Below are 26,427 nucleotides of genomic sequence, written 5' to 3'. Positions count from 1 at the left end.
GTGGGGTAGGAGGAAGCAGGCTGGAGACCACTATGCTTGCAGAGGAATCTGGATCTCTGAATTCCTAGTTATACTTTTGCATCTGCAGGGTCTTAGAAGTCTGAGAAGGCTCTTGTAATTGCAGGGGTGGGAATGAGAGAGATGTCTGAGTTGGGGACAGCAGTTGCAAAGGGAGAAACCCAGATGTGGGACCAGCCCTAGTTTCCAGGTGTGACCCTGGGTACAGCCAGAGGGCAGAGTGGAAGAGTGTTAAAAGGCTCCTGAGGTGCTTGACTTCTGGTTCTGGATTCCTCTTCTCAGTCCTCAGTTTCTCCAGGCTGATTTCTTGAGTCCAAAGCCCTGGAGGTCAATAGACAACCAATAGATTGAAAATGTTTGAGTGGGGTGTGTGTGTGTGTGTGTGTGTGTGCCTGGGTGGCTCAGTCGGTTGGGTGTCTGCCTTTGGCTCCAGTCCTGGGATTGGGTCCATTGGCTCTCTGCTCAGCGGGGAGCCTGCTTCTCCCTCTCCCTGCTGCCCCCCCTGCTTATGCGCGCTCCCTCTGTCAAATAAATAAATAAAATCTTAAAAAAAAGAAAGAAAGAAAATGTTTGAGGGGATCAGGTCTTGCTCTTTTCCTGGTACACACAATGTTTACTGAGTAAAGAGATGAACGTTACTGGGCTTCTCAGGCAGAATAAAGAGACACCAGTTTCATCTCTGGATTACAGCCCAAGAGAATGTCTTAAAATGGCTTTATGGAACACCAGGTATAAGGACAAAGTTGGGCTGGGGAGCTGTGGTGAAATGAGGAAAGAAACTGGAGGTCCAAGTGTGAGGCAGGAAGGTTGGGTAGGGATCAGGAGGACCAGGCTGGGGAGCTTTGAAGAGATGAACATTTCCGTGGAGAACAGACACAAAGACCGCAGCAGAATGCAATACATTTAGACAGCTGGTTCTCTCCCTTGTTTTGGACCAAGACATGGGCATCTCAACATTTCATCAACTTTCTTCATCTATAAAATGAGTATCACACTGTCCCTCAACTAGTTGTGAGGATTACATAGTAATCAATAGTGGCCTTCATGTGCTCTTTCTTCATGATTCTCTTCTTTCCTTTCTGATTTCTTAGACTAGTGATTGCCTTTATCACATATTCTGGCATAGTCTGTTCTCCAAAATATTTCTCTGATGTCATTTCCTCAGTAAAATTGCGAACTCCTTGAGAGCCGAGGTGGTGTCACCTCCTTCTCCTTCCTCAGAGAAGGTGGCCCAGTCTTCACTTTCTCACCAAGCATGTTTCTACTGGTAGGTCTATGAGGGATGCAAAGATAAATTTCCTCCGGAAACATTTAGACTGGACAGGACACTAGATAAACAGTAACGGCCAAAACTCCAAGCCAGATGCCTCCTTGATATTTCCATCTGGATGTCCCAAGGCACCTCAAACATCATGGGTTAAATATGGTAATTAGAGAACTCCTTCTCTCCCCCCAAAATGTGCCCCCATCTTGCTGAGGCACATTTTCATTTTACTGAATGACAAGCATCGAGGCCAGAAACCTGGAGGTAGACTTCACCTTCTTTCTCTTGATCATCTCTGAATCTTTGCATAAGTTGTTTCCTCTTCCTAGAACAACTCCCCTTCCTACCTCCACTGCCCCCACTCCCCAGTCTCTTGGCCAAATTTATTCTTTCTTCAGGTCTCAGTATAACCAGATTTTAGACATGTGTCTTCCAGGAGTTCGTTGCTGACTCCCAAGCCGAGAGTAGATGCTCTTCCTCGCTACATCTGTACCATTCTGTGTGGTATGCAAGTTACTCTCACATAGCTTCTAGACTAGAACTAGGCTGCCTGGGTTCAAGGTCCAGCCCTCCCACCTTTCTGGCAGTGTGAACTTGGCTCTTTATGCCTCAGACTCCTTATCCTTAAGATGGGGATGACAATATTGTAGCTATTTCATAAGGTTATGAGGATTAACTGCCTGACCCACAATTCTTTTTTTTTCTGACACACATTTCTAAATGAGTTATTAGTCATTACTATTACCCCCATTTATCACCCTTACACTGTGAGTGGGACCCAAGAGAGCAGGAAATTTTTCCACCAAAGTGTTCCTTAGCTCCTTTGAATGAAGAATGAATGAATTCTGTTAACTGGATCTGGTCAGAGCCGGGTTGGGGAGAGAAAACTGGGTATTTATGGCCATGAGGAATTATGGGTGTCTGCCAAATGCCAGAAAGCAAGAGTCAGGAGCAACGTGTGAGACAGGAAAGGATTTCCACCTCCTGGCTTCGTCCCCACCAGTTCCAGGACTGGGCTTAATCCAATGAGTGAGCAAGACTGCCATCTGGTGGTAGAATCTGGAATTTTAGTTTATTGGAGGTGGGACTAAAACTGTTTTGTTTTGCATACTTTGCATATTTTCACTTTAGATTTCTAGTCCAAGAAGTTCTATATCATAATGCATTAAGCCTTGTTCTTCTCTCCAGCCCCTCCTACATCTTGCTTCTTTCCTTAGTTCCCTCAGGTTTGGTTACTGTTGGGTTCCCCTGAGTTGCAGGAACTAATCCCTGGGAGGTCTCTTTCGGGAGCTTCAGACTTCCAGCTGCCCTAGACCTAGTTCCCAAGGGGGTGCCCTGCAGGCTTCACGGAAAAGGAGCTGGGAGAGATCTGGACCTTTAGATCTTTACTCATCCCAATACAGGCTAACCAGGGGTTGGGGCCCCGCCCACTGTCCTGGTCTCCCTGGCAACTGTCTTCCTGCCAGGGGTGCCCCTCTCCGGCGTTACCCAGGCAACCTGCAAGGCCCGCCTCCTTCAAGGTCCTGACTGGTTCACAGCAAATGTGGGTCGGGGCCTAAGGGAAGGCCTTAGGGTTGGAAGACAGCGAGTCGTGCCTGGAGAGAAGCAGGAGGTGTCCCAGGGGGAGGGAATGAGGTTTCAGGAGCTACTGCAGGAGAGAGGGGCTTGTGTAGCCTCCGGTAGAGGGTCTGTTCCATCCTACAGGGAACTGTAGCTCTTGGGAGCTGGGCGCCAGGGTTCAAGGCCAGAGACCCTGGGGCCACTCTCAGAGCAGACACCAGAACTGGAGAACCTCTGTAAGGAGGAGGGACTCCTGTTACCCTGCATCCCTAGCCCGCAGACTATCCCGCACACTTAAACTGCGCTGTCCATCAGAGGTGGGTCAGTGGGCAGCAACTCAGGATCCCTAATGCCATCTCTTCTTTTTCCTCCTAAAGCCCCTATTTTTAGGATCAGTGGTTCATTCCCTGGCACCACTGGTCTTTCCAAGGAGAGGAGGGGCTGGGGTCATTGCGAAGCTGCTGAGTGGAAGTTGCTGAGGGGCTTCCCTACCAGGCTTGCTTCCCCCTTCCCCTGCCCTCCCAGCCTGAGCCTCTGGGAATGTGGTATGGGGAGGCTATTCTGGGCTGGGGCTGGAATGTTAGTGGAATGGACCCCTCCCAGGTCTCTGCCCACAAAGCCTGAAGCCCCCAGAGAGGACCTCACTGTGTAATTACCATCCTCTTGCACACCAGGCTTGAAACCCTATAATTATCCTGCTGGATCTCCTAGCAGGCCTGTTAACCTCTTTAACCCCAAGGCCCTCGAAGAGAAGTTGGAGATCAGACAGAGGGCGCCAAAGAGTTTGTATTTGGGGGGAAGCAGGTGGAGGTGGAGTACAACTGGGGAACTCAGAGTCATTTGGAGTCACATCTTCCTTTGCCGCTGGCCTTCCTGAAGACAGCCCTGCCCCACCCCCCTCAGCTTCCCTTATCCTCTTAGGGCAGGCCCAGCCCTCGAACTCCACAGGTGGACCCTTTTTCCCACCTTCCTTTGGTCTCCCCAGGCGTCTCCCCTCTTTCTTTCTTTCTCACCAATTGCTCCCTCTCCAGGCCCAGGACATGGGGTCCTGCTGGAGGCAGTGGTCAAGGCTGCCCCCGTGCCCAGTTTGGCCAACAGGAGGCACCTGCTGGTCAAGGGAAAGGATGGGTCGAAAGGAGGGGTCTGAGCCCAAAGGCTGCTTCTCCTTTTCCAGGGACTTCAAAACGCTGGGAGGCATTTGTCACCGCAGGAGGTGACAAAGTCTGATGTGGGCTGCCAGGTGAGGGGGGCTGGAGTCGGGAATGCTCAGAGGGAAGCTAATGTCCAGGAGAGAGCCCAGGGCAGTGAAGATCAAGGTTGTTGCCAAGAGAGGTGTGTGTGTGTGTGTGTGTGTGTGTGTGTGTGTGTGTGTAGCAATGGTGAGGGTGTGTGGATGGCCAGAAGGTCTGGCTGGGGTCTGGGAATGGGAACCAGAAATTAGAGATGTGAGGGCAGAAGAGACTTCTCTGGGCTCTGCCTGGGGGTGCCAGCGACCCCCAGCCACTCAGACCCTGCCTCATCTCCTCACTTCTGGTTCCCTGAACTGCAAGTCCACATGCAGGGGGAGGAGTCTACTGTGTGGATAGTCTGAGTGAATGCTCCCCAAGGCCTCCTGTGCTCTGCTGCATCCCCCCCACCTATGTCAGGGGGCCCCTCCCATCCAGGGCTTCTCTTTGGCACAGCCCTCCCCACGCTGTACTTTTGTCTGTGCCTACAGGTTGTAATCACCTTGAAGGCAGAACCACGTCTTACTCATCTCCATAGAGTCCCAGTGCCCGGCATGTTTAGGGCTTTCAATGGATGGGTGGATCGAAGGATGCCCCGAGGAACAGATGCCTGAAGTAACCACCCCATCCCATCATTGTCTCTTCTCAATGTTCCCATGTTCCTATCTGCTCCATCCCAGGGGAAAACTTAGTTGTACAGGTCTGTGATTCTCAGGTGGAGACCACCACCTCCTGAGCTGTGGCCCTGGATCAGAACCACACAGCAGCTGACCTCCTGGGCCAGGCTGTGCATGAAGATGCCACGGGAGGGGCTGCCTGCCCTGCTCACTCACCTGCTGGGCACCTAGAGTGACCCCATGGGCAATAGTGAGGAGGCTGGGACAGGAACCAGACAAGGTTGGGGAGAATGAGGGGCCAGAAGTCAGGGGCTGGGGCCCAAGGAGCAGAGAAAGGAATAGGCAGGGACAGAGGAAGGGTGCTGAGGATGGAACCTGGGCAGTGGGGGGTGGGGTGGGGTTGGAACCAGAGCGGGGCCCTGGGGCTTGAAACGGGGCTCTGGGCCAAGGCCAAGGTGGGAAGGAGGGACGGAAGGAGGCTGTTGTCCCTCCCAACCCTTTCTTTGGCCACCTCAAGTGGGGTGGAGTCCAGATATTTATTTATTTATTTGTAAAGAATTTTATTTTATTTTATTTTTTTAAAGATTTTATTTATTTATTTGACAGAGAGAGACACAGCAAGAGAGGGAACACAAGCAGGGGGAGTGGGAGAGGCAGGCTTCCCGCGGAGCAGGGAGCCCAATGCGGGGCTCGATCCCCAGGACCCTGGGATCATGACCTGAGCCGAAGGCAGACGCTTAACGACTGAGCCACCCAGCCGCCCCTAGATATTTCTCAAAGTAAAATCATTTTCGTTCCGATAAGCCTCCACACAGGGTATGCTAAAGCCTTAAGGTAACAAAGGCTCAAAGTACAAAACTGATCCCTTTAATCTCTTTTTCGACCCTTACAACTGTCCTGTGAAGTGTGGCCCTGTGAGGTGGGGAAGGGAGTAGTTTTCCCTCTTGCTTAACTGGGAGGAAACTGAGGCTCAGGAAGGGTGAAAGTTTAGCCAGGGTCGCCCCCTTCTTGCCAAGCGGAGCGCGGGGCACGCCAGAGTCCCTGTGTCACTTCCCTGCAGGCTGCCCCGAGCCTTGCTTTCCTTGCAGAGAGGATGTAAGGTGACTTTGGCAGTGATGGTGTTCTGCTGGGTACTAGGGGCGCTGTGACCTCGTCTTGCCCAGACAGCTGGGGGGGAGGGCGGTCAGAGAGGGCTGCCACAGTGACTCCACCAATCAGGGCAGCTCTGACCTTGCCCTTGTTTTGACCTAACCCTGTAATCTGGGAGCTGCCATCAAGGACCCAGGCCTCCCTTATAACTAAAGCTGGGGTCTTCGGATTTAAATTTCAGTTCCCTAATTCATTTTTTAAATATTTTATTTATTTATTTGAGAGACAGAGAGGGAATGAGAGGTGAGGAGGGGCAGAGAGAGAGAGAGAGAGAGAGAGAGAGAGAGAGAGAGAAGCAGACTCCCTGCTGAGCAGGAAGCCGGGTGCAATGCAGGGCTCCATCCCAGGATGGAGAGATCCTGACCTGAGCCGAAGGCAGGCGCTTAACTGACTGAGCCACCCAGGCACCCCAAGATTTTTCTTATATTTAAGTAATCTCTACATCCAACTTGGGGCTCGAATTACAACCCTGAGATCAAGAGTCGCGTGCTCTACCGACTGAGCCAGCCAGGCGCTCCTAAGTCTCCGTTCCCTGATTCAGACCCAAGCTCCTGACCTTCAGTTGCAGCCATCACGCTTCCTACCCCCCATAGTAGAGATGGCCTTGGTGCTGATGCGCCCCTTGGTTCCTCTATCTCCTGTCCCCCCCCTTCCTCTTCCCCACCCTTTCCCTGGCATCTGTTTTCCCCTATCTCCTCCATGCCTCCCCCTCCCCTATCCTCCCCTGTACCTCCCAGCTGTCCTCAGCTCTTTCCTTCCCTTCTCTCTCCTCCTGTCCTTCCCAGTCTCCTCACTCCTTTCCCATGCCCCCCACCCCTGCTGGCTTCTGCAGGTGGCAGCTCCTAGGTCATGGGGCTTCTCCTACTAGGGTACCCACGGCTTATCCTTGAGCCGGCCCCTCCTAGTGGGATGCAGGCAGGCACAAGGGGCCTACTGGGTGGAGGGAGAAGGTATGCGTGCAGCGGGTGCTGGGCTCCCTGTGTGGATCTGGGCTTCAGAAGGCCTTGGGTGCTGGGGAGGGGCAAGGGTGCTCACCCCAGCTCACCTACCAGCAACCAGTGCCAGGCGCCCAAGGGACAGTGGCATGAGCTAATGAGGGCAGATGCATAGCTGGATGGCATACCTGGATGCCAGGCGCTTGGAGCAGGTGCTGGGGCCTCTGAAGGACATGGTGTGAGGGGCCGGGTCCCAGTCAGCTGACTCCCTGCTCAGAGGGACACAGGGCTGTATGCTGATTTTCCAGACTAGGGGAGTGGGCCACTTTTGCGTGTGTGTTAAAATACATTTGACATAAAATCTACCAATTGAACCATTTTAAGAGTACAGTTCAGCGGCACTAAGTACATCTGCAGTGGCGTGCAACCATCCCTACCAGCCATCTCCAGAACTTCTTCATCTTCCCAAACTGAACCCTACTGATCACTAATCCACCCAGCCCCCGTCAACCACCTTTCTACTCTCTGTCTCTATGAATTTGACCAGGCATGGGCTTTCCTTGCCCTCCCGCTTCCGGCTCCACACTGGCTGCGCTCCAGGGGTGTCCCCGGCCCTACCCTCTCCCATGTTCCCTGCACCATTCTTTCTCTCCCCTTGCTTGACCGAGCTGCTACCACCACTCTGCGCTCGCCACCGTTTGCTCCCAGCTTCTTCCCCTGGTGCTCCTCTCCCAGGCCCTCGTGCTCCTGACATTCCCCTCAGCTCTGCCCTTGCCCACCTGGATGTATCCACCTCCCTCTCCTTCCTTCTTGGGCCAGCAGGTGCTCCGGATCCTGCCCTGACACCGCTCTGGAGAAGGCCATCCTATCCAATGGCCTTCTCTCGTTTCTCACTCAAGTTGACCTTTCTATACTGTTTGATGCTCCTGGCCACTGTCCCCTCCTCCTGTCCTGACGTTCTCTTTCCTCTTGCCCCCAGGAGAGAGTGGAAGAACACAGGCTTTGGAAGCCTCAGAGATCTGGGTTCCAATTCGAACATAGCCCTTTACTGGCTTGGACTCTGGGCATGTCATTCCCTGTCATGGAGTCTCAGCTTCCTTATCCCTAAAACAGGACAAGGCATACAGATCTTGAAGGGTTGTGTGAGGGTCAAATGAGCTAATGTGTATAATGCCAGTCCCGAGCCCGGCAGCGTGTGGGGGTCCAGCTTGGCAGCTTCCTTCCACCTGTTCCTGAGATGTAAGCTCTGTCTTTGTTTTCTTCTCTTGCTCTGGCCCTCACCCATCTAAGAATTTATTTTTTAAAGATTTTATTTATTTGACAGAGAGAGCACAAGCAGAGGGAGAGGGAGAAGCAGGCTCCCTGCTGAGCAAGGAGCCCGATGTGGGGCTCGATCCTAGGACCCTGGGATCATGACCTGAGCCGAAGGCAGACGCGTAACCGACTGAGCCACCCAGGCGTCCCACCCATCTAAGCGTTTAGATAGCACTTTTTCTCTCTAGTCTGACTACCTCTCTCCTGAGTTTCACATCCGCAATTCCTGGTGGACGTCTCCACCTGGGTGCTCCTTGCGTGCCTCCTGCCTCGGGTGACCACCACCTTCTCCCCTGGGTGCCCAGGTTCGGAAGCTCTGAGTCATCTTGGACTTTTCTTACTTCCTCTCCCCTTCCACAGGTAAGCAGTCATCCCGTCCTTTATTTGCCCTCTGAAATGCCACTCAGACTTCCTTCTCGTCCATGGTTCCAGCCTTCATCACCTCTCCCTTGGATGGTAGCTGTGATGTCTCAACTATCTTCTGGGCCACCTATTCATTCCCCTTTCTTTTTATTTTTTTAAAGATTTTATTTATTTATTTGTCAGAGAGAGAGAGAGAGAGAGAGAGAGCGCACAAGCATGGGGAGCAGCAGGCAGAGGGAGAAGCAGGCTTCCCGCTGAGCAAGGAGCCTGATGCGACTTGATCCCAGGATCCTAGGATCATGACCTGAGCCAAAGGCAGAAGCTTAATCAACTGAGCCACCCAGGTGTCCTTCATTCCCCTTCCTTCCTTCCTTTTTCTTCTTTCCTTCTTTCAAGTTTTTTTTTTTTTTTTAAATAATCCCTACACCCAACATGGGGGTTGAACTCACAACCCTGAGATCGAGTTACATGCTCGGGGCGCCTGGGTGGCTCAGTCACTTAAGCATCCGATTCGATTTCAGCTCAGGTCATGATCTCAGGGTCTTGACATTGAGCTCCGCATTGGGCTCCATGCTCAGTGTGGAGTCTGCTTGAGATTCTCTCTCTTCCTCTGCCCCTCCCACTCATGCTCTCGCTCTTTCTCTAAAATAAATAAATCTAAAAAAAAAAAAAAAAAAAAAGAGTCACATGCTCTTCCAGCTGAGCCAGCCAGGCACACCCCCTCCTTATTTCAAGGTAGGCCCTACCCCAAGATCGCTCACCCTTTCCAAAACTCCCCACCACACCCCACTGCCTTTAGGACAGTCCCAACCTTGGGGTACCTGGCTGGCTCAGTTGGTAGAGCATGGGACTCTTGATCTTGGGGTCATGTTTTTTTTTTTTTTTAATTAATTAATTAATTAATTAATTTGACAGAGACACAGCAAGAGAGGGAACACAAGCAGGGGGAGTGGGAGAGGGAGAAGCAGGCTTCCCGCTGAGTAGGAAGCCCAATGCGGGGCTCCATCCCAGGACCCTGGGATCAGGACCCTGAGCCGAAGGTAGACGCTTAACGACTGAGCCACCCAGGCGCCCCGGGGTCATGGGTTTGAGCCCCACGTTGGGCATAGGGTTTGCTTGAAAACAAAACAAAACAAAACAACATAGCCTTCTAGGTCCTCAATAGTCCTATCACTTAGACTCTCTGCTTTTTAATTTAAATTTTTCTTTTTTTTTAATTTTAGGGAGAGGGAGCTCACACACACACTAGCAGCTGGGGAGCGACAAAAGGAGAGGGAGAGAGAGAATCTTAAGCAGGCCCTGAGTCCAGCAGCCTGATACAAGATGCAGGGCTCATTCTAATGACTCAGATCATGACCTGAACCAAAATCAAGAGGTGCTTAACCGACTGAGCCACCCAGACGCCCTAAGACTCTCTGCTTTTTGCTTCATCTATTGTTTTGTGAAATATTCCAAAGCAAATACAGATATGACATTTCACTCTTAAATATTTTAGTATGCATCTTTTTTTTAGTATTCATCTTTAAAAGATAGAGTAGGGGTGCCTGGGTGGCTCAGTTGGTTAAGCGTCTGCCTTCGGCTCAGGTCATGATCCCAGGGTCCTGGGATTGAGTCCTGCATTGGGCTCCCTGCTCAGCGGGGAGTCTGCTTCTCCCTCTGCCTGCCACTCCCCCTGCTTGTGCTCTCTCTCTGACAAATAAATAACTAAAATCTTAAAAACAAATAAAAAATAGAGTAATTTTCTTATATAATCATACTATCATCATAGCTAACAAAATTATATTTTCTCATGTCTAATTCTCAGTCCATATTCAAATTTTCTCAGTTGTTCTCAAAATGTCTTTCACAGTTCATTTGTTCCGACAAAGATTTAATCAAAGACCAAGCATTATACTTGGTTGTTATGTGTCTAAAGTTTCTCAGCCTTGACTTCAAACCACTTTCCCGTCCATTTTTTGCCACATCCTTCCGGAACACTTTGAGCTAGCAAACCCCAGGCTGCCATCGACTTTGAAAACTACTTTTTTTATACTTGGCTCTTTCCTTGTCTCTGGAACTGAGAGCTTGTTTCTTTATTCTCTGGAGTCACCTCAGAAAGTACCAGCCACCTTTGTGATACGAAATCTGTTCTTTTTCCTCTGGGGCAGAGGCAGCACCTGTCCCTCCGAGATTGTCTACTTTCCACCAGGGGATTGCGTGTCTGTTCACAATGTGGGCTTGGCTCTGTCTGCTGGCGAACGGCAGGGCCACTGTCTCCTTGCCTTGCTGTCCCCCCCCCCCCCGGCGCCCCCCTGTGCGAAGCACATGCCTGGCATCTAGCAGCAGCACACTAAAGAAACTGATGAATACCCTTCTCGTAGCATCTCCGCTCCTCTTCCGCTGCCTGCCTACTGTGATATCCGCAGGAGCAAGGTCCAGAATGGGCTTGGTGTGCCTTGCTGGAAGGTTGTGATGCTGGAAACTGGTTCTTAGCCCAGCCCAGAGCTCTTTCCTTTTGCTCTTACAGTTTCTTTCCTTCTTTGTGTACACATACAAAGACTCAGGAAGTGGTTCTTAAGTCAGGACCATAAGAACCTAAGGGGTGGGGCCCAGGCTGGGGTAGCCCGGAGTAACGGCTGCTGCTGTCCTTGGCCTGTTCACACAACTCCTTCTGGGAACCACCATGGCACACAACGGAGGGAGGCAGCTTGAGGCCGCCCCCTCCCCTTCCAGCCTTCACCTGGCTTTGCCCCCTGGGATTTGAAGTGCTGCCTGCTAGGATGGGATGGGGAAATCCAGAAGATACACCCATGCCTGCTTCAGTGTCCTCCCCCACCTGGTAAGAGGCTGATCCAGGAGTGGTGGGAGCATAGACCTTGTCCACACTCCCCCAGAGGGAGGGACCGCACCCTGACTGGCTTCCTCCAGGTCTCAGCCCACTACTCCGGAGCCCCAGAAAATGGAGAAGGACTAACAGAGAGGGGAACAGGAACACCCACTCTAGAATGTTGGGGGACTCCCAGGACGTGAGGCCAGGGACTTTCTGGAAGTGTTTATTCTGAACCCTCCCGATCCCAGGGAGCTCACAGCGCCCTCTGCCGACTGGGGGATAGGGGTGGGGGCTCCAACAGAGACGGGAGCCAGAGGAAAGGAGTGGGCCCCGGGGGGAGGATGAGGCGGCCTCTCGAAGACCACCTCGTCACCTTGCCTCAGCCCAGCCGCCCGGCGCGGGCGCTCAGAGTGTAGCCCCGGGCCGCTTTCCCCACCTTGGCTCGCACACGCTTCCTCCGCTTGCTCGAACCGGGCGGAATCAGGCGCCGCTGGGTCGCGCCCTCCCAGCCCGAGGTGGCCCGGGGGCCGGGGGCACCAGGAGGACCCCAGGCACCCTGAGGTCCGGCCCTCGGCGCCTTCCCTTCGCGGGGGTGGGCGCTGCCTTCGCGGTAGGGGCCACGTGGCCCTGGCCGGGCGGGGGGCTCGGCCCTCCCCTCGCCGGCCGGGTGACTCAGGCCGCAGCTGCTCCCGCGTCACATGAGGGAGGCAGGCGGCCACTGGGCGGAGGAGGCGGCGGGGGAGGGGGCTGCGGCTGGAGGCCGGGGCGGGGCCGCGCGGCGGGCGGGGCCGCAGCCGGGGGGGCGCTGCTAGAGAGCCCCTGAGCCGCGGCTGGAGAGGAGCGCACAGCCTCGGGGAGCCCAGGTGAGGCCGCGGGGCCCACGGGCGGCCTCGGTCTGGGTGGGAGGTCGCGGGCAGCGTCCTCCGCTGGGGCCCGCCCCGGGTCCCCGAAGATCCGCCGCGCTCCCGAGGCCCTCGCAACTTTGCAACTTTGCGAAGTTCCGGAGGCCCGGGCGGGGTGCGGTGGGGGGCCGGCTGCGCTTGTGTTTTGGGGGAGGTCAGAGCTCCGGGGAAGGCGGCTGGGGCGGGGGTGGTTCGCGCTTGGGCCGAGGACCGTTTGTAGCGGCTGGCTGGGTGGGGAGGGGGTGTTGGACGCTGGGGGGCTGGCGGGCCGAGGGTGGGCGTCGGGCTCCGGCTTCGGTCGGCGCCCTGGGATCGGGCCCGGGAGGCGGCGGGGCGGGTCCGGGCTTCGCGGCGGTCGCCCCCACCCCTCTCCAGCCCCGGAGAAGAGGGGGCTGGGAGACGTGGATCTGACCGCGGGTTTCCGGGTGGGAGGGGCCGGGAATGGGGGCAGCGCAGGGAAGGCCTCGAGGGCCGGCAGGGAGCACGGAAACCGAGGTCCTCCCTCGGCCGGTTCTTATCCCCCTGCGCTCCCCTCTGCCCCAGGCCCGGCAGCCATGGCGGTGGAAGGAGGAATGAAATGTGTCAAGTTCTTGCTCTACGTTCTTCTGCTGGCCTTCTGCGTGAGTGGGAAGGGAGACGATGGGGACGCGCTGGCAGGGTGCGGGGAGACCTGGATCCGGAGTGGTGAGGGCTTGAGCGGCCGAGAATGAAGGCAGCTGGAGACCAGATGCGGGAGGAGAGCCCGGGGAACAGGCCGAAGACAGCATGGCCACCCCACCCCCTCCAGCTTTCGGGGTCCTCTGAGGCTTGTTTGGACCAAGAACGGACAGCGTGGGTGCGCAGCACCCTCCCCCTCGCCCCTTCTGGCCCTTCCTGTCTGGTGACCCAACCACTTGTGATACCGGGCAATGGGGCAACCAGCCAACGGCCGGCCTGATGGCTATCGCCGTGGGGCTTCCCTCTCGTCCCCACCCTCCCCTCCCCTCTCCCTTACCCCTCATTCCTTTCCAGTCCCTCATCCCTCATCACTCCTCTCAGCTGCTTGGGGGTGGGGAAGGGCTCTGCCCACCTCAGTTTGCTCCTGTCCTGGGCTCCTGGCTTCAGAGGCTGCTCTTTGTCCAGGGAGGGGCACACCACTCCTGCCTCTTTTTCTTCTCCCTTCTCCCTGGCCTAGTGGGCCTGAGGAAGCCTAGTCACAGCTGATGAGGATGGGGCGGGCTCTGGAAGACAGTGAGAGGGCAGTTCTGGGAGCCCTTGAGGCCCATAGGAAGCACCACTCTAGGTGAGGAGTATGCGCCCTGGGGTCAGGGCTTTCTGGGAACTTCTCTTTTCATACAAGCTGTGGGGCCAGTATGGGTCATCCTCTTCCCCTGCAGTCAAGTTTCCTGGAGGTGTGAGAATCTGCCTCTCTGGGATGGGGCTCCGGCTGTGTCCTGGGTGTATGTGCTGCCCTCCACCACGGAGGGCTGACGGGTTGTGGGTCTGGCCTCACCCCGACCTGCCCTCCTCACAGGCCTGTGCAGTGGGGCTGATCGCTGTGGGTGTAGGGGCCCAGCTGGTCCTGAGTCAGACCATCACCCAGGGGGCCACGCCCGGCTCCCTGTTGCCCGTGGTCATCATCGCAGTCGGTGCCTTCCTTTTCCTGGTGGCCTTTGTGGGCTGCTGTGGGGCCTGCAAGGAGAACTACTGTCTTATGATCACGGTGAGCTGGGTGTGGGGCCAGCATGGGGGTCTGGGGCTGCGGGGAGGGCGTCCATGGAGGGGGCTCACGGGGTGAAGTGAGGAAAACCTTTATGAGTGAGCTAGAGGCTGGCTGGGCCACGGCAGGCCACTCTCACCAAGACTCCAAACTTGACCCCTGTCCACCGTGCCCGCAGTTTGCCATCTTCCTGTCACTCATCATGCTGGTGGAGGTGGCCGCAGCCATTGCTGGCTATGTGTTTAGAGACAAGGTAAGCCGGGGAAAAGGGGAGGGCCCTACCTCAGAGGTCTGGCTGCTCTGGGATGTGTGTGCCCTGAAGTTTGACCTCAACAATGCTCCTTCCTCTTCCCAGGTGATGTTAGAATTTAATAAGGACTTCCGGCAGCAGATGCAGAATTATCGGAAAGACAACCGCACGACTTTGGCCCTGGACAAGATGCAGGAAGATGTGAGTGAGGTTGCTGGGAGCAGGGATAGTGGGGGAAGAAGATTCTTACCTTCACATTGAAGGTGGAGGTTCACGTAAAAACCTTCTACTCGGTATTTCTCTTCTTCCGCAGTTTAAATGCTGCGGGGCAGCTAACTACACGGACTGGGAGAGCGTCCCTAGCATGCCCAAGGGCCAAGTCCCTGACTCCTGTTGCATCAATGTCACAAAGGACTGTGGGGTTTCTTTCCAAGTGAAGAACATCTACCCTGAGGTAGGGAAGAAGCTGAGATAGCAGGGGACTTGGGAAACCTGGGAAAGATTTCAAGGGTTGAGAGAGGGACCAGGGATGGATGTGGAGAGGGTTGGGGCCCTGGGATGGGGAGGGGATCTGGGAGTGCTAGGGATGGGGTGAAAGGTACAGAGAGTAGGGGAGAGCCAGAGGGACCAGGGAAGGTGGGTGGGAAGTTTCTGATTATGTTCTTGCCTTGTGTGCGTGCTACCCTTCAGGGCTGTGTGGAGAAGATTGGGGGCTGGCTGAGGAGAAATGTGCTGGTGGTGGCCGCAGCAGCCCTGGGCATTGCCTTTGTGGAGGTGAGCGGCACCCTTGGGACTCATTCTGGGGCATCTGGGCAATAGGGACAGTGGGAGGAGGGTGCTGGGGAAGTCCTGGCCTGGGGACGGGGGCCCTGGTTGTGTTTGGGGTCTTTTGGGTGGGCCTGGGATACTTTTTTGCCTTTCTGACTCCTCTCCACCGCTCTATCTTTACTTTTAGGTACTGGGAATTGTCTTTGCCTGCTGCCTCGTGAAGAGTATCCGAAGTGGCTATGAAGTGATGTAGAGGGTCTGGTCTCTTCAGCCCCCTCATCTAAGGGAGTGGGGTAGTACACTCCAGGTTTTTCAATTAAACGGATTATTTTTTCAGACTGAAAAAAATAGTCTGTTTGTCTTGAAGAGTGATAACTTTAGCCTTTCCTTCTCCTCACCCGTGTTCCTGTCCTCTGGGATCTTGTTCTGTGTGCACCTTGGGAAGGAAGGCGTATTTTGGGGGGATGTTTGGGAAAGGCGGGTTTTGCTGAAGGCGCTGGTGGGGCTGGCAGTGGAAGTGGGGATCTGGAGGAGGCTGGGGCCCACTGCGCTCCCTGTCTCCTATTCCTGTACTGCCAGGTACAGTGCTGCAATGTTCATGAAGCCATGTCCTGCAAAAGTCCAAGGGATTCCCCACAAAGGCCCTACCTGGGAGAGGCCAGCCCACATCTACCATGGACATCTTTTCCTTGGTGTTCTGCCCGCCTCTGAGGGCCTAGCAACTCCCTCCCAACAAAGGGGACCTGGCTCCTTTTAGGGTGGTGGTAAGTTGCTATGACACCTTTGTGGCCAATACCATCCTTCTTGACTTAGATAAGAGGACAATTTAGGGGTTCCTGGGTGGCTCGATCAGTTGAGTGTCCGACTCTTGGCTGACTCAGGTCATGATCACAGGGTCATGAGATCAAGCCCCATGTCGGGCTCCCCGCTCAGTGGGGAGTGAGATTCTCTCCCTCTGCCCCTCCCCTCGCTCGCATGGTCTCTCTCAAATAAATAAATCTGTAAAAAAGAGGGGGCGCCTGGGTGGCTCAGTCAGTTAAACGTCCTGCCTTTGGCTCAGGTCATCATCTCAGGGTCCTGGGATTGAGCCACACATCAGGCTCCCTGCTCTGTGGGGAACCTGCTTCTCCCTCTTCCTCTGCCTCCTCCCCCAACTCGTGCTCTATCTCAAATAAACAAACTCTTGAAAAAAAAAATAAAAATAAAGAGAGGGGACAATTTAAGTGGGTATTACCTTTTTTCCCCATGGAAACCACCCAGCCTGGTCCTGACCCCTCTTCACTACCTCCCCTCCCTCCCAAGAAAAATAGGTTATGGCCATTTGTACTCTGAACACCGAACTGCAACTTTACTCTTCGTAGAAAGAAAGGAAACGTCCAACAGTGCCTTCTGGTGGCCATTCCAGGTACAGCTTCAAAGAGCACCTATGCGCCCAGTGGTTGCTAGTGGTTTTGCAAGTACTAAACAGGCCAGGTACCCTGGGCATTAAGTCAGCCTAGGGGGTAGCACTTAAATGGGGTCAGTCTCCCACTGGACAACTTCATTTCTGCCCACCTACAGTGTTTTGCTGTTTAACAAGACACATTTATTGAGTGCTTATTTTGTGCCAGGCATCAGGCAGTACCAGGGTGGGGGCAGAAACAATGTCTTGCCAGAAGGCTGGATTCAGCAGACTGCCTGGGCGGGCTTGGGAAGGACCCAGGTGAGCACAGCATCCACCAGGCTGGCTGGCAGGTAGGAGGCTGGCAGCCAGAGCAGCTTGGCGTCCCAGCCTGGGCTGTAACGGGTTCTGGGGTAACGAGCAGTCAGGGCATGCTCCAGGCACCTGCTCACCTTGGTCAGGTCCGCGTCACAGATCAGGTTCATGATGCGCTGCTGCACTTCCAAGTCTGCATCCCAGGAGGTGGTTGTAATCAGTGTCCCTTCCCACTCCAGCCCATGCCAGGCCCTGTCTTCTGGGTTCTGGAGCTGGTCCCCAGCAGAGGTCAGAGGGACCCTTAGTCCCTCCCCAGTTTGGCAAGTGGGCAGGTTCCATGTGGCCTGGGTATTCTTCTGTGGCACCCCATTCACCCTCATGTCCTCCCAGCAGGCTGGTGTAGGACAGGCCTTTCTGGCACTCTCCTTTCCCCTCGGATGCCTGTGTGGGCCCAGATACTCACATTTGGTGAGGAAGGCCTCCCCATAGCGGGCCTGTGTGGTGGGAGGTAGCCGTGCCCAGCACTCCTGCAGGGTCTCCTCCAAACACCTGAGATTTGTCACAGAGGTTCGGAAGAAGCCAGGCTCCACGATGGAGACTCGGACCCCAAAATGAGCCACGTCCCGCCTGGATGGGGATAGAGGGAGGTTTCTGGCTTCTTGCCTTTATAGGAAAGGGATCCTCAGGGACTTGGGTGTGGGGGCTAAAATGGGAAAGTCATCAGAGGCCGGGAACCGGGGTATTGAAGGTAAAGGGGATCCCTGCTGTCCTGAGATGGGGGTAAGTGGGCCGTGTATTTTTGAGGTTTGTTTTCCTTTGTAGTCTAAGATCTAGAACAGGGGTGAGTAAACTTCTTAAAGGGCCAGACAGTAAATATTTTTGGCAATACAGGCCTAAAAATAAATGGTATCAGTCAGGTAGGTACTTACATAACCATTTATAATGTAACCATTTAAAATGTAAACACCAGGGGCGACTGGGTGGCTCAGTCGGCTGGGCATCCGACTCGATTTTTGGCTTGGGTGGTGATCTTGGGGTCATGGGATTGAGCCTTGCGGCAGTGGGGAGTCTGCTTGAGATTCTCTCTCCTCCCTCTGCCCCTCCCCCCATGCACGTGCACACGCTGTCTCTCAAATAAATACTCTTTTAAAAAAATAATAAAATGTAAACACACCATCATTAGCTGGTAGGCAATTGGCCAGATTTGGCCTAAGAACCAGTTTGCCAACTCCTGACCTAGAACTACCCCATTCCCTAGGTCCCAGAGCATAGGGTTTAGTCCTGGGTGCTGGACATGAGGGGTGTAGACTGGTATTTGCTGGGCAGACTGCAGACACACATCTAACCTCCTTGACACAGATGCAGAAATCCAAGTATAAAGTATGTGTTCCATGATGCTGATGATTGGAAAATTAAAGGACCAAGGGATAGGGACAAAAGTATATGAAATTCTTTGCTGAGTGATGGTGAAGAAGGCAGGCTTCCTATAGAAGGTGGGCTGGCTGGGGGCACGTGTACTGCTCAAAATTCAGGCCCTGATCCCCTGTGGTACTTGGTGAGTGTCCTTTGTGCTCTCATGGGACTTTGAACATTATTAATTAAAAAAAAATTTTTTTTTTTAAAGATTTTATTTATTTATTTGACAGAGAGAGAGGGAACACAAGCAGGGCGAGTGGGAGAGGGAGAAGCAGACTCCCCGCTGAGCAGGGAGCCCGATGCGTGGCTCGATCCCAGGACCCTGGGATCATGACCTGAGCTGAAGGCAGACAGGCGCCCCCAATTTTTTTTTTTTTTTTAAAGATTTTATTTGAGAGAGAGAGTGAGCACTAGAGAGAGCAAGCATGAGTGGGAAGCAGAGGAAGAGGGAGAAACAGACTGCCTGCTGAGCAGGGAGCCCGACATGGGGCTCGATCCCAGGACCCTGAGCCGAAGGCAGATGCTTAACCTACTGAACCACCCAGGTGCCCCTGAACATTACTGTTTAAATATGAAGGGCAGGAGAACATAAAGATGAGGGGCAAGCAGACCTGGGGGTAAGTCCCACTGCTTCCACTAACTAGTTGTGTGGTCTTGGGTAAGTTATGTTACCCTGTGGATATTAATGCCTATCCCTTAGAGGGCTGCTGGGAGAAACAGAGGAGAAAATGTTCTGTCAAGGTACTAGCTCATCACCAGTAGCAGTTACTAATAATACTACTAGGGGCAACAGTTTAGTTGAGCCCTAAACTGTCTCCTCTTCAGGATCCCCCCATGCTGGGTTTTAGTCATCTCTGCAGGGCAGCCCAGGGCTCTGCACCCCTCACCTCAGGCTGTCAGAGAAGGCCTCCAGGCCAAACTTGGAGACACAGTAGCCCCCACCATTGGCCGCCAGGCGACCCAGGACACTGGTGATGTTGACCACCCGGCCCCGGGCCTGCTGCAGCAGGGGCAGCAGGGCAAGGGTGATGCCGATGGGACCGAGTGTATTCACATTCAGCACCCGCTGGAAATCATTCTGTGTGAGCCACGGTGTGGGCCCAATGATCCCGGCCACACCAGCGTTATTCACCAGACCGAAAAGCCCTGTGGAGAGATGAGACAGATACCACAGGGCAGGTAAGGCATTCCAACGCGCTCTCTCCCGATCATTGCTCCTTCCCCATGCAGTCCCTCCCGCTTCCCGCTGCCCCTGTGAGTGAGCACCCTGCACCATGGTCCCAGTGGCCCCGGCACTACTCACCTGCTTCCCCAACATGTGTTTCCACCCACTTGGCTGCCCGCTGGACACTCTGGGGATCCGTGACATCCAGCAGGGTGGTGTGGAGGCAGGAGGAGGCCACCCGCTGTAGGTCCTCTGCCCCTGAGGGGGTCAGGCAGCCGGCCAGGACTCGGAAGCCTCTCTGGTCCAGTCTCAGGGCCAGAAGCCGCCCGAAGCCTGAGTCACAGCCGGTGATGAAGACGAAAGCATCGCTGGTGGGCAGGCTCTGCCGGTCCCTGAGTGACCACAGCGCTGCCCAGAGCAAGACTCCCAGCAGCAGAGGCAGCCACATGGCCAGAGACCAAGGGACCGGCAGGTGGCAGCCGAGGCTGGGCAAGAAAACTTGTCTAGTTTACTCTGGCTCTTAAACCCTTGCCCCTAACCTCCTCCCTAGCTGGAAGTCTGGTCTGAGCAGATTGAGAAATTATCTGCTTGGCAGGGAACTGGCAAACGCTGGCTCACCTAAGCAAAGCAAAGATCCAGGCAGACCCTGTATGTGGCGTGGCCACCTCACCTAAAGCCGGATGAGTCGGGGCCGGGGCACGGGAGCAGAGGAATCTGCTTGGCTTTCACCTCTCCTGCTAGGCCAGCGGCATCTGAATTCCCTACATGTAAACTGGGCCTTATTTTTGGAAACATGTACAGGGCAAAGAGCACTTCAGTCCTGTTGGCCCCAAACTTCTCACCGCATCTCTGAACCTGTTTTCTATTCTACCAGTGGGGCCAGCACCCGCCATGGCCCAGCTGGGAGCTGTGGAGGGTCAAGGGCGATCATGTGCGAGGAAGCACATGAAAAGCTTCTGGCTTTGACTCATCAACACGCGCGAGCCTAGGAGAGCCCCCTCAGAGCACCCAGCTCCCGGGCCCCCGCTTACCTCCTCTGGGGAAAGCTAGCAGGTAGCACAGTGCCTGAAGCTCCTTCTTTTGCTCCGTTTGGGAGACTTTGCTCCCAGTCTTTCCAGGCTCCCACACTAGCTACAGCTAATGCCAAAGTCTGCAGCGGGTGGCCTGGGTCCCGGAAGTATTAAGTGTGTGTATGTGTGGGGGGGGAGGGGCTGGGAGGAGGAGCCAGGGAAGCTGGAGGCCCCCAGCCAAAGCTTGGCACAGGCCAGGCGTGCCCAGGCCCCCTTCTCGGCTGTCTTTTCCAGCCAGGGTGCCTGATCACCTCTGTCCTGGACTACCAGGAGGAGGGATATGTCAAGGATGGGCAGCTGCCCCTCTCTGTTGGTGATCTTGGACCTGCCACTCCCCCTCCTTCCAAGTCCCGAAGCGCCCCCATGCCCAAGAATTAATCTCCAACCTGGTCCGGACTCATGACACTGCTTAGCACCAGGCTGGGAGAGGCCACGAGCACGTGGAGAGGCAGAGAGCCAAAGCCGGGACCAAGCCTGCTCTGTGTCATATTTCTCCTCTGCAGGAAACTGAAGTCCTGAGTTAGGAAGCTTGGGGCAGGCGCAACTAACCTTCTCTGGGGAGGTGTGGGAAACTTCCACCCTCTGCTTACGCAACATGCACCGGCACCAGGCCCAAAGAGGAAAAGGGGGGTGGGACAGTAAGAGGACGCTGGTTCCACCCTTTACCCAAAAGGTAACTGTCACTTAGGGAAACAGTCTTTGAATCTTCCACTCCTACCCACCACGCTGGGCTAGTAGCTCTTTGAAACATACCACAGAGAAATGGAGGCTTGTGTTTTATTCTTGGCCTGTCAGCTTCCCCCATGGGGGAGGTAGGAGGGGTGGCGTAGAGGGAAGGGAAGAGGGGCTAGGAGGGGGCAGACTGCAGCTGCCCTTTGTACACATATTCCAGTGCGGTGGCAATGGTGCGCATGTCCAGCTCGATGCTCCGAGCCCAGTTCTCCACATCCCCGATTTCCTGGGAAGGGGAAGAGGTGGGAGGCTGGGAATCAGGGTGCGTAGAGTGTGGCAGACAGGGACACCTCCATCCATCCCCTAGAAAGGGCTTTGCTTGAACCCACCAACTACTTTTATCTCTCTAGCTTCTCTGACACTGGGGCCATAGATACCATCTCTGGGACCATCCCCATTTCCTTTTTAACCTGAGGCCTGAGCTGACCTGACTGGAGGCAGTCAATAGGGTCCCAGTGATGCAGGGAGTGTGGCCCACCTTGAGTGCCTGATTGAAGTTCTCCACCATCCCGATCCACTGGCCTGTTTGCTTGGCAAACTGGGCAGCCTGGACCTGTAGGGTCTTCACCTCATGGTCCAGCTTTCTCTGGTTCATGTAGGCCTGGGCCACACTAGAGGTTGGAAGAGGGATGAGATCAACTCACCCAGCTGGTGGGGACTGGTCTCCAGGACTAATATTCCACTGCAAGGGTGGGAGGGCAGCCAGCAGCCAGACTGGGGAAAACCTCATGATTTTGGCCATTCTTGGAGGTGATGCAAATGACTACCATTCATGCAAATGAACCAGCTTCTTCCTCCCACTCCCAGCATTCCCAGGAGAGCCTAGCTGGGAGCTGACTGAAAACTTACCATCTCCTACCCCGCAAAGGAATTCCTAAAGCTGGGTGAGAGAAGGGAGGATTAACCTGGAGGGAATATCCCTGGGAAAGAAGCTGGGAGGGTAGCGGGGGCTCAGAGAAGCTGGGAAAATCCAGCAGCAGGGACACATCTGGCCGTGCTTGGAAGCCCAGGGATCTGTGCAAGAAGTTGGGAAGGGAAATTGAGCCCCTCCCTGAATCTGGGGTGGGATGGGAGAGCAGCCCCCCTCCCCAGGAACTCAGGGTCAAGAGAAGATATCCCAAGGGCTTCTTCTTGGCTCTCAGTCTTTCTCCCAACCCTCTCCTTTCGCCCACACAGATGGAGGAACACACACACACACACACACACACACACACACACACACACACACAATCTCTCTCTCTCTCTCTCACCCTTTCTTCCTTCTGCTCTGGGCAGTTTTTCTTTTCTCCTCAATCAAGATTGGCTGCAGTTACCGTTAATGCCAAGAAGTTGCTATCCCCAAACCCCTGCTCTGCCCCCCTTCCCCCAATCTCCCCATCCCACAACAACTGTTCTCTCATTGGCTGGTGAGTCTTTCACTCCCCATCCTAAAGCTCTAGGTCATCTGGGAGACTCCACATCCGGTGCCCACCCCCCACTGGAATCTGTGGGGGCTGGAGGGGGCAAGGGGTTGAGGTGGGTGGAGAGAATGGGAAGGACACCTGACAGGGGCTGAGATAGACTAAGCCTTTGTTTTCCTTTCCAGGGAACGAGAGGACCCGTGGGCAGCAACACAAAACCCTTTCTAATCTGGCTTTGGCTTAGCTGTCCTCTAAGCTGGAAGAGGGGTGGCCGCTAGCAAAGGAAGAGCAGAGGGAGAAGTCTGGGCCAGTCTCACAGCAGAGCCCAAGAGGCGCCAATGTGGGAGGGAGGAAAGGGGGCAGACCTTGTCCTTTCTCTTTGGGAGACAGCTTGGCCATAGTTGGGGGGGTAGTGTAGGAGCTGAAACAGTAATAGCAGGGGGGCTCCCAATGCTTTAAGAGAGTCGCCTGGCAGTTCCTAAAATCCTAGTTCTTCCTGCTGACCTCCCACTTTCACACTGAGGGAGAAGGGAGAAGTCTGGAGGGGAGGGGGATCAGAGGCCCCAACCACAGCCTCCTTGTCCCCTAATCTTCCCCGGAGATGAGTAATGAAGATGACAGTCCCTGTATGGCTCACTTGGGTGACTCAGTCTCTGGATTCACAACCAAGTTATTCTACTTGTCCTGGGGTGGAAGGCATCATACTGCCCCCTTTCTTCTAATCATCATCTCAGCACTCTTCTGGGTCACTCAGGGTCAAGAGACAATATTCTTTGCTCCTTCCCAAGTCTTTGGTTGTTACTGGCATTCTCCTATAGGTGGTCTCCGGACCCGGAAGGAAGGGACGAGATGGCCTGGCTCTGCTATAGCTCCTGGCATAGGTTCTGCCCTCACCCTCACCAGCTGTGCCATCTCTCTCCTGTCAGCTGCTCCCCAGGCCTGCCAGAGGGTGGGAGGTAGAGAAGGAGAGGGTGGCAAGTTTTGGGGAAGGGGGGTGCTTGCCCTTCTGCTGAGGCGACAGCTGCACTTGGAGGGGTGAAGGGAAGTGGGCAGATGGCATCAAGCTGTGAGCACCAGGGAGGTTACTGTGGGGAGGGGGGACTCTGGCCGCTTCTCCAACCACTGCAGCTGCTCCTCCTTGTGCAACGTCAGGGGTCAGAGCTGACTCAAGCCTCTCCCCATGAAGTTAAGCTGGCGGAGGGGAGGGGAGGGAATGAAGGGAGGGAATGAATGGAACACCTCACCCCCTCAACAGCAATCTGAGGTCTGGACCTTGTCAATGCCTAACTTGTGTGTGTGGGGGGGGGGGGGTGGGGTGGGGTGGGTGCTGATGGGGAGTTCATACCCCACATTGAGGTGATCCACCAAGGCTTCTGTCAGGCAGGTCGCTGCAGTGATAGCCTCTCGCCTCCTCTTCTCTGGGGATGGGGGGAAAGGGATTGGAGTGGAGACTCGGTTTTCTGAAGGGTGCTAAAGGGTCGCCACCCATTAATTACTACTCCGCTAGGTGCGGGAACATCTCAACTAATCTCACAGTGCCGGAGCTGAAAAGGACCTTGCAAAACATAAAGCAAGCCTTTTCATTTTATTGTTTTTCAAAATTTTTATTAAAAAAAATTTTTTTTTTTCCTAATTCTTTTCATTTTAGAGGTGAGTTAACTGGTACTCTGGGAACGGAAGCGACTCGCCCAGGGGCGCCAACGAGTCAGTGGCAGCCGCCCAGGACTCCAGACCCCCGGCACTATTTTCCCACTATCTTGGCTTGAGGAATGGTAACTCCCGGATTCCCAGGCCAGATCCTCGAAGGGCCCCACCCCCATTTCCGTCGTTTCAGGCCTCCAAGACTCTCATCTCAGTCGGGCCCCAACACCCGGGTCCCTCAGGAGCGTCCCTTCCCACTTTCGGGCCGAGAGGCTCCCTGGGCCAATCGGCACAGCGCTGTTCCACGCGCAGGGGCGGGGCGAGGATGCGGGGAGACGGAGCGTGGGGGGCATTACCGGGGCGGGGGGCGCGGCTCGCAGTGTTGCCAAAGGGACCAGAGCCCGTTGGCAAGGGAACGGGATTTCCAAAAAAGCGCCCCCACCCCCTCCCCGCCGCCCGCGCCCACCAGCCCGCGTCCTTCCCTGCATCTGGGCCGTTACTCGAGGTCCAGGCTCCGGGCTGAGGCTAGGCCGCGGCGGGAGAGAAAACGGCGGACGGGGACGATCGGCTCACCCTGCAGCTCCTTGCGTTCGTTCTGCTTGGCCTGGTGTTCTTTCAGCAGGCGGGACAGCATGGTGGCGGCGGGCTGGGGGCTGGGCGCGCCAGGCCCCCTCCGGCTCCAGAAGCTGGAATCCGCACCGCGGCTCCCGCGTCACGTGACCGCAATGTCACGTGAGGCCAGGACCGCCCCCTTTTAAGACCGGGGGTGGAGGGTGTAGAAGATCTTGGCTTTGAACCGAGGGACTAGTAGAGGGTTAGGGGCAAATGAACTCTGGTATTTTGCGGGGGCTCCCTTTTTTGTGAGTGTTGGAAGTTTTCTTTAGTACGCGTATCGCGGAGCCCGTTTTGATCGTCTCCTTTGGATCTCAGGGCTCCCGGGAGGGTCGGTACTGCCGGGCTGTGCATCATTGTTCCATTACTGGGGGAGCAGAGGCTCCCTGGACTCATTGGAATTCTTTTCCTTTCCTCGCCTTTCCGTCCTGGCAGCTCTGGTCGCTTCTCCGTTGATTCTCAGCACCCTCCCTCTGGGAGGGAATGCTTTCCTCTCTTTTCCCGCCCCTTCGCTTCTCACCACCCTGCCAAGATCCCTCAGCTCTGGTGATCACTGTAGAGAAGAAGCATTTTCGGCATTTCAAGCGGCCTCTTAGGGAGCTTTGCTAATTTGGCTGGCTATGTGTGGTGAATGTATAATGCCATCTCTGTCCTTTTGTGGTCAGGGAATGCGAACCCTTTCAGTCTTACCAGAAGAGTAAGTGCTGCTGTCACAGTAAAAGGTAAATCATATAACACCTCTCTCAACTAAAGAGAAATGCTTCCGGGATTAACTCCAACAAGAAAAAATTATAAATATCACCATCATATTCTTGCTATTGCCATCGTTTCTCTTGGTGCACCACGCACTAACATGCTCAGTGTCTCTGGGCAAGTTGCTTATGCTCTGGATTTTGGTTTTCTCCCTAGGAAAATAAGGGGATTGGATTAAATCAGTAGTTCTCAGCCCTGGCTAAACATTAGAACCACCTGGGGAAGTTTTTAAAAATGCCCTGGCCCTAGACTGAGTAAGTAGATCTCTAAGGAGTGGAACCCAAGCATAAGTACTTGTTAAAAAGTTGTTCATCTGATTCTAGTATGCATGGGACGTTGGGAATCACTGGGCTAAACCATATCTAAGGCTGTTTCCAACTTTGGCATTCTCTCCTTTTGTGATTCAGTTACATAGTAGAAAATTGGCTTCATGATATATACTTACAGGGGAAGAGAAATAGGTGCTGATTTAGAATAAAACAGTCTTGAATTTTCTGAGAAAGAGTTGAGGATTACTGATTGAGTCATTCAGCTATTTGCAGAGTAGCATCTTAAGTCCTGGGAGGTGTGCAACGGTGAAAGGATTAGTGAATGAAATGGTTAAGTGGTAGCATAAAGCAGAGCATTAAATGCCACCAAGATAAAAATTCTGAATAAAAATGTTGGATACTGCATATGTATGTGTCTATGCTTATATGTGTACTATAATTTATTTTTCCAACATTTCCTGAGTACTTACCATGGGTCAAACCCTTTACACGTATTAATTCATTTAATCCCTAGATCTATGGTGTGAATTATTGTTGCCCTCAATTTTCAGATGGAGAAACTGAGGTACAGAGCAGTTAAGTAATAGAGCTGATAACTGGTAGAGCTAGGATACAAATCCAGGCTATCTGACTCCAGAGCCTGAGTGTAACCACTGTCCTATGCCGCATAAACCATGGGAAAGACCCCAGGAGGGGAGGCTCTGTGTTTTGTCACTATGCCCTTCTAGCTTGTGGGCACAGTTGGAGGGAATCCTGGTTGGGGAGGAGTGTTTGGGAAGAGGCTCCGTTCCAGCATGGG

The 26,427-nt window shown here is 54.3% G+C and overlaps 3 protein-coding genes across 4 annotated transcripts; 1 reads left to right on the top strand and 2 right to left on the bottom strand.

Moving 5' to 3' along the window:
* The first annotated feature begins 12,003 nt into the window (after positions 1 to 12,003).
* Positions 12,004 to 15,222, top strand: CD63 (CD63 molecule). Its single transcript, XM_036086570.2, has 8 exons — positions 12,004 to 12,118; positions 12,701 to 12,777; positions 13,671 to 13,859; positions 14,035 to 14,109; positions 14,212 to 14,307; positions 14,420 to 14,560; positions 14,797 to 14,880; positions 15,062 to 15,222. Exons 2-8 carry the CDS (start codon positions 12,712 to 12,714, stop codon positions 15,125 to 15,127), a joined length of 717 nt encoding a protein of 238 aa, XP_035942463.1. The 5' UTR covers positions 12,004 to 12,118; positions 12,701 to 12,711; the 3' UTR covers positions 15,128 to 15,222.
* A 1,214-nt stretch (positions 15,223 to 16,436) lies between these two features.
* RDH5 (retinol dehydrogenase 5) lies at positions 16,437 to 21,564 on the bottom strand. 2 transcript variants are annotated; one of them, XM_036086566.2, is made up of 5 exons: positions 21,432 to 21,564; positions 19,290 to 19,636; positions 18,874 to 19,132; positions 17,034 to 17,197; positions 16,437 to 16,763 (listed from the first exon to the last, which is right to left on the bottom strand). In XM_036086566.2, exons 2-5 carry the CDS (start codon positions 19,597 to 19,599, stop codon positions 16,540 to 16,542), a joined length of 957 nt encoding a protein of 318 aa, XP_035942459.1. In that variant the 5' UTR covers positions 19,600 to 19,636; positions 21,432 to 21,564; the 3' UTR covers positions 16,437 to 16,539. The 2 variants fall into 2 exon arrangements, with proteins under 2 accessions (XP_035942459.1, XP_035942460.1); XM_036086567.2 differs by lacking the exon at positions 21,432 to 21,564 and adding an exon at positions 20,183 to 20,837.
* On the bottom strand, positions 20,985 to 24,743 carry BLOC1S1 (biogenesis of lysosomal organelles complex 1 subunit 1). Its single transcript, XM_036086571.2, has 4 exons — positions 24,568 to 24,743; positions 23,699 to 23,771; positions 21,432 to 21,564; positions 20,985 to 21,179 (listed from the first exon to the last, which is right to left on the bottom strand). Exons 1-4 carry the CDS (start codon positions 24,626 to 24,628, stop codon positions 21,069 to 21,071), a joined length of 378 nt encoding a protein of 125 aa, XP_035942464.1. The 5' UTR covers positions 24,629 to 24,743; the 3' UTR covers positions 20,985 to 21,068.
* Positions 24,744 to 26,427: the final 1,684 nt, after the last annotated feature.

This window comes from Halichoerus grypus, chromosome 6 (assembly GCF_964656455.1).
Source record: "Halichoerus grypus chromosome 6, mHalGry1.hap1.1, whole genome shotgun sequence".
NCBI lineage: Eukaryota > Metazoa > Chordata > Mammalia > Carnivora > Phocidae > Halichoerus > Halichoerus grypus.
The sequence above is the reverse complement of the archived record's forward strand: the minus strand, read 5'-3'. Positions and strand labels throughout refer to the sequence as shown.

What these genes read in the sequence shown, in the direction of transcription:
- RDH5 (XM_036086566.2), bottom strand. Translation starts at nt 19,599, where the DNA reads ATGTGGCTGCCTCTGCTGCTGGGAGTCTTGCTCTGGGCAGCGCTGTGG. An exon ending in GCCTTCTCTGACAGCCTGAG is followed by an intron (nt 17,198 to 18,873) that starts GTGAGGGGTGCA and finishes ATCCCCATCCAG; the next exon opens with GCGGGACGTGGCTCATTTTG. An exon ending in GGAGGCCTTCCTCACCAAAT is followed by an intron (nt 16,764 to 17,033) that starts GTGAGTATCTGG and finishes CCTGGGATGCAG; the next exon opens with ACTTGGAAGTGCAGCAGCGC.
- BLOC1S1 (XM_036086571.2), bottom strand. Translation starts at nt 24,628, where the DNA reads ATGCTGTCCCGCCTGCTGAAAGAACACCAGGCCAAGCAGAACGAACGC. An exon ending in CGAACGCAAGGAGCTGCAGG is followed by an intron (nt 23,772 to 24,567) that starts GTGAGCCGATCG and finishes CCCCATCCCCAG; the next exon opens with AGAAGAGGAGGCGAGAGGCT. An exon ending in GTGGATCACCTCAATGTGGG is followed by an intron (nt 21,565 to 23,698) that starts GTATGAACTCCC and finishes TCCAACCTCTAG; the next exon opens with TGTGGCCCAGGCCTACATGA.
- CD63 (XM_036086570.2), top strand. Translation starts at nt 12,712, where the DNA reads ATGGCGGTGGAAGGAGGAATGAAATGTGTCAAGTTCTTGCTCTACGTT. An exon ending in TTCTTCTGCTGGCCTTCTGC is followed by an intron (nt 12,778 to 13,670) that starts GTGAGTGGGAAG and finishes CCCTCCTCACAG; the next exon opens with GCCTGTGCAGTGGGGCTGAT. An exon ending in GCTATGTGTTTAGAGACAAG is followed by an intron (nt 14,110 to 14,211) that starts GTAAGCCGGGGA and finishes TCCTCTTCCCAG; the next exon opens with GTGATGTTAGAATTTAATAA.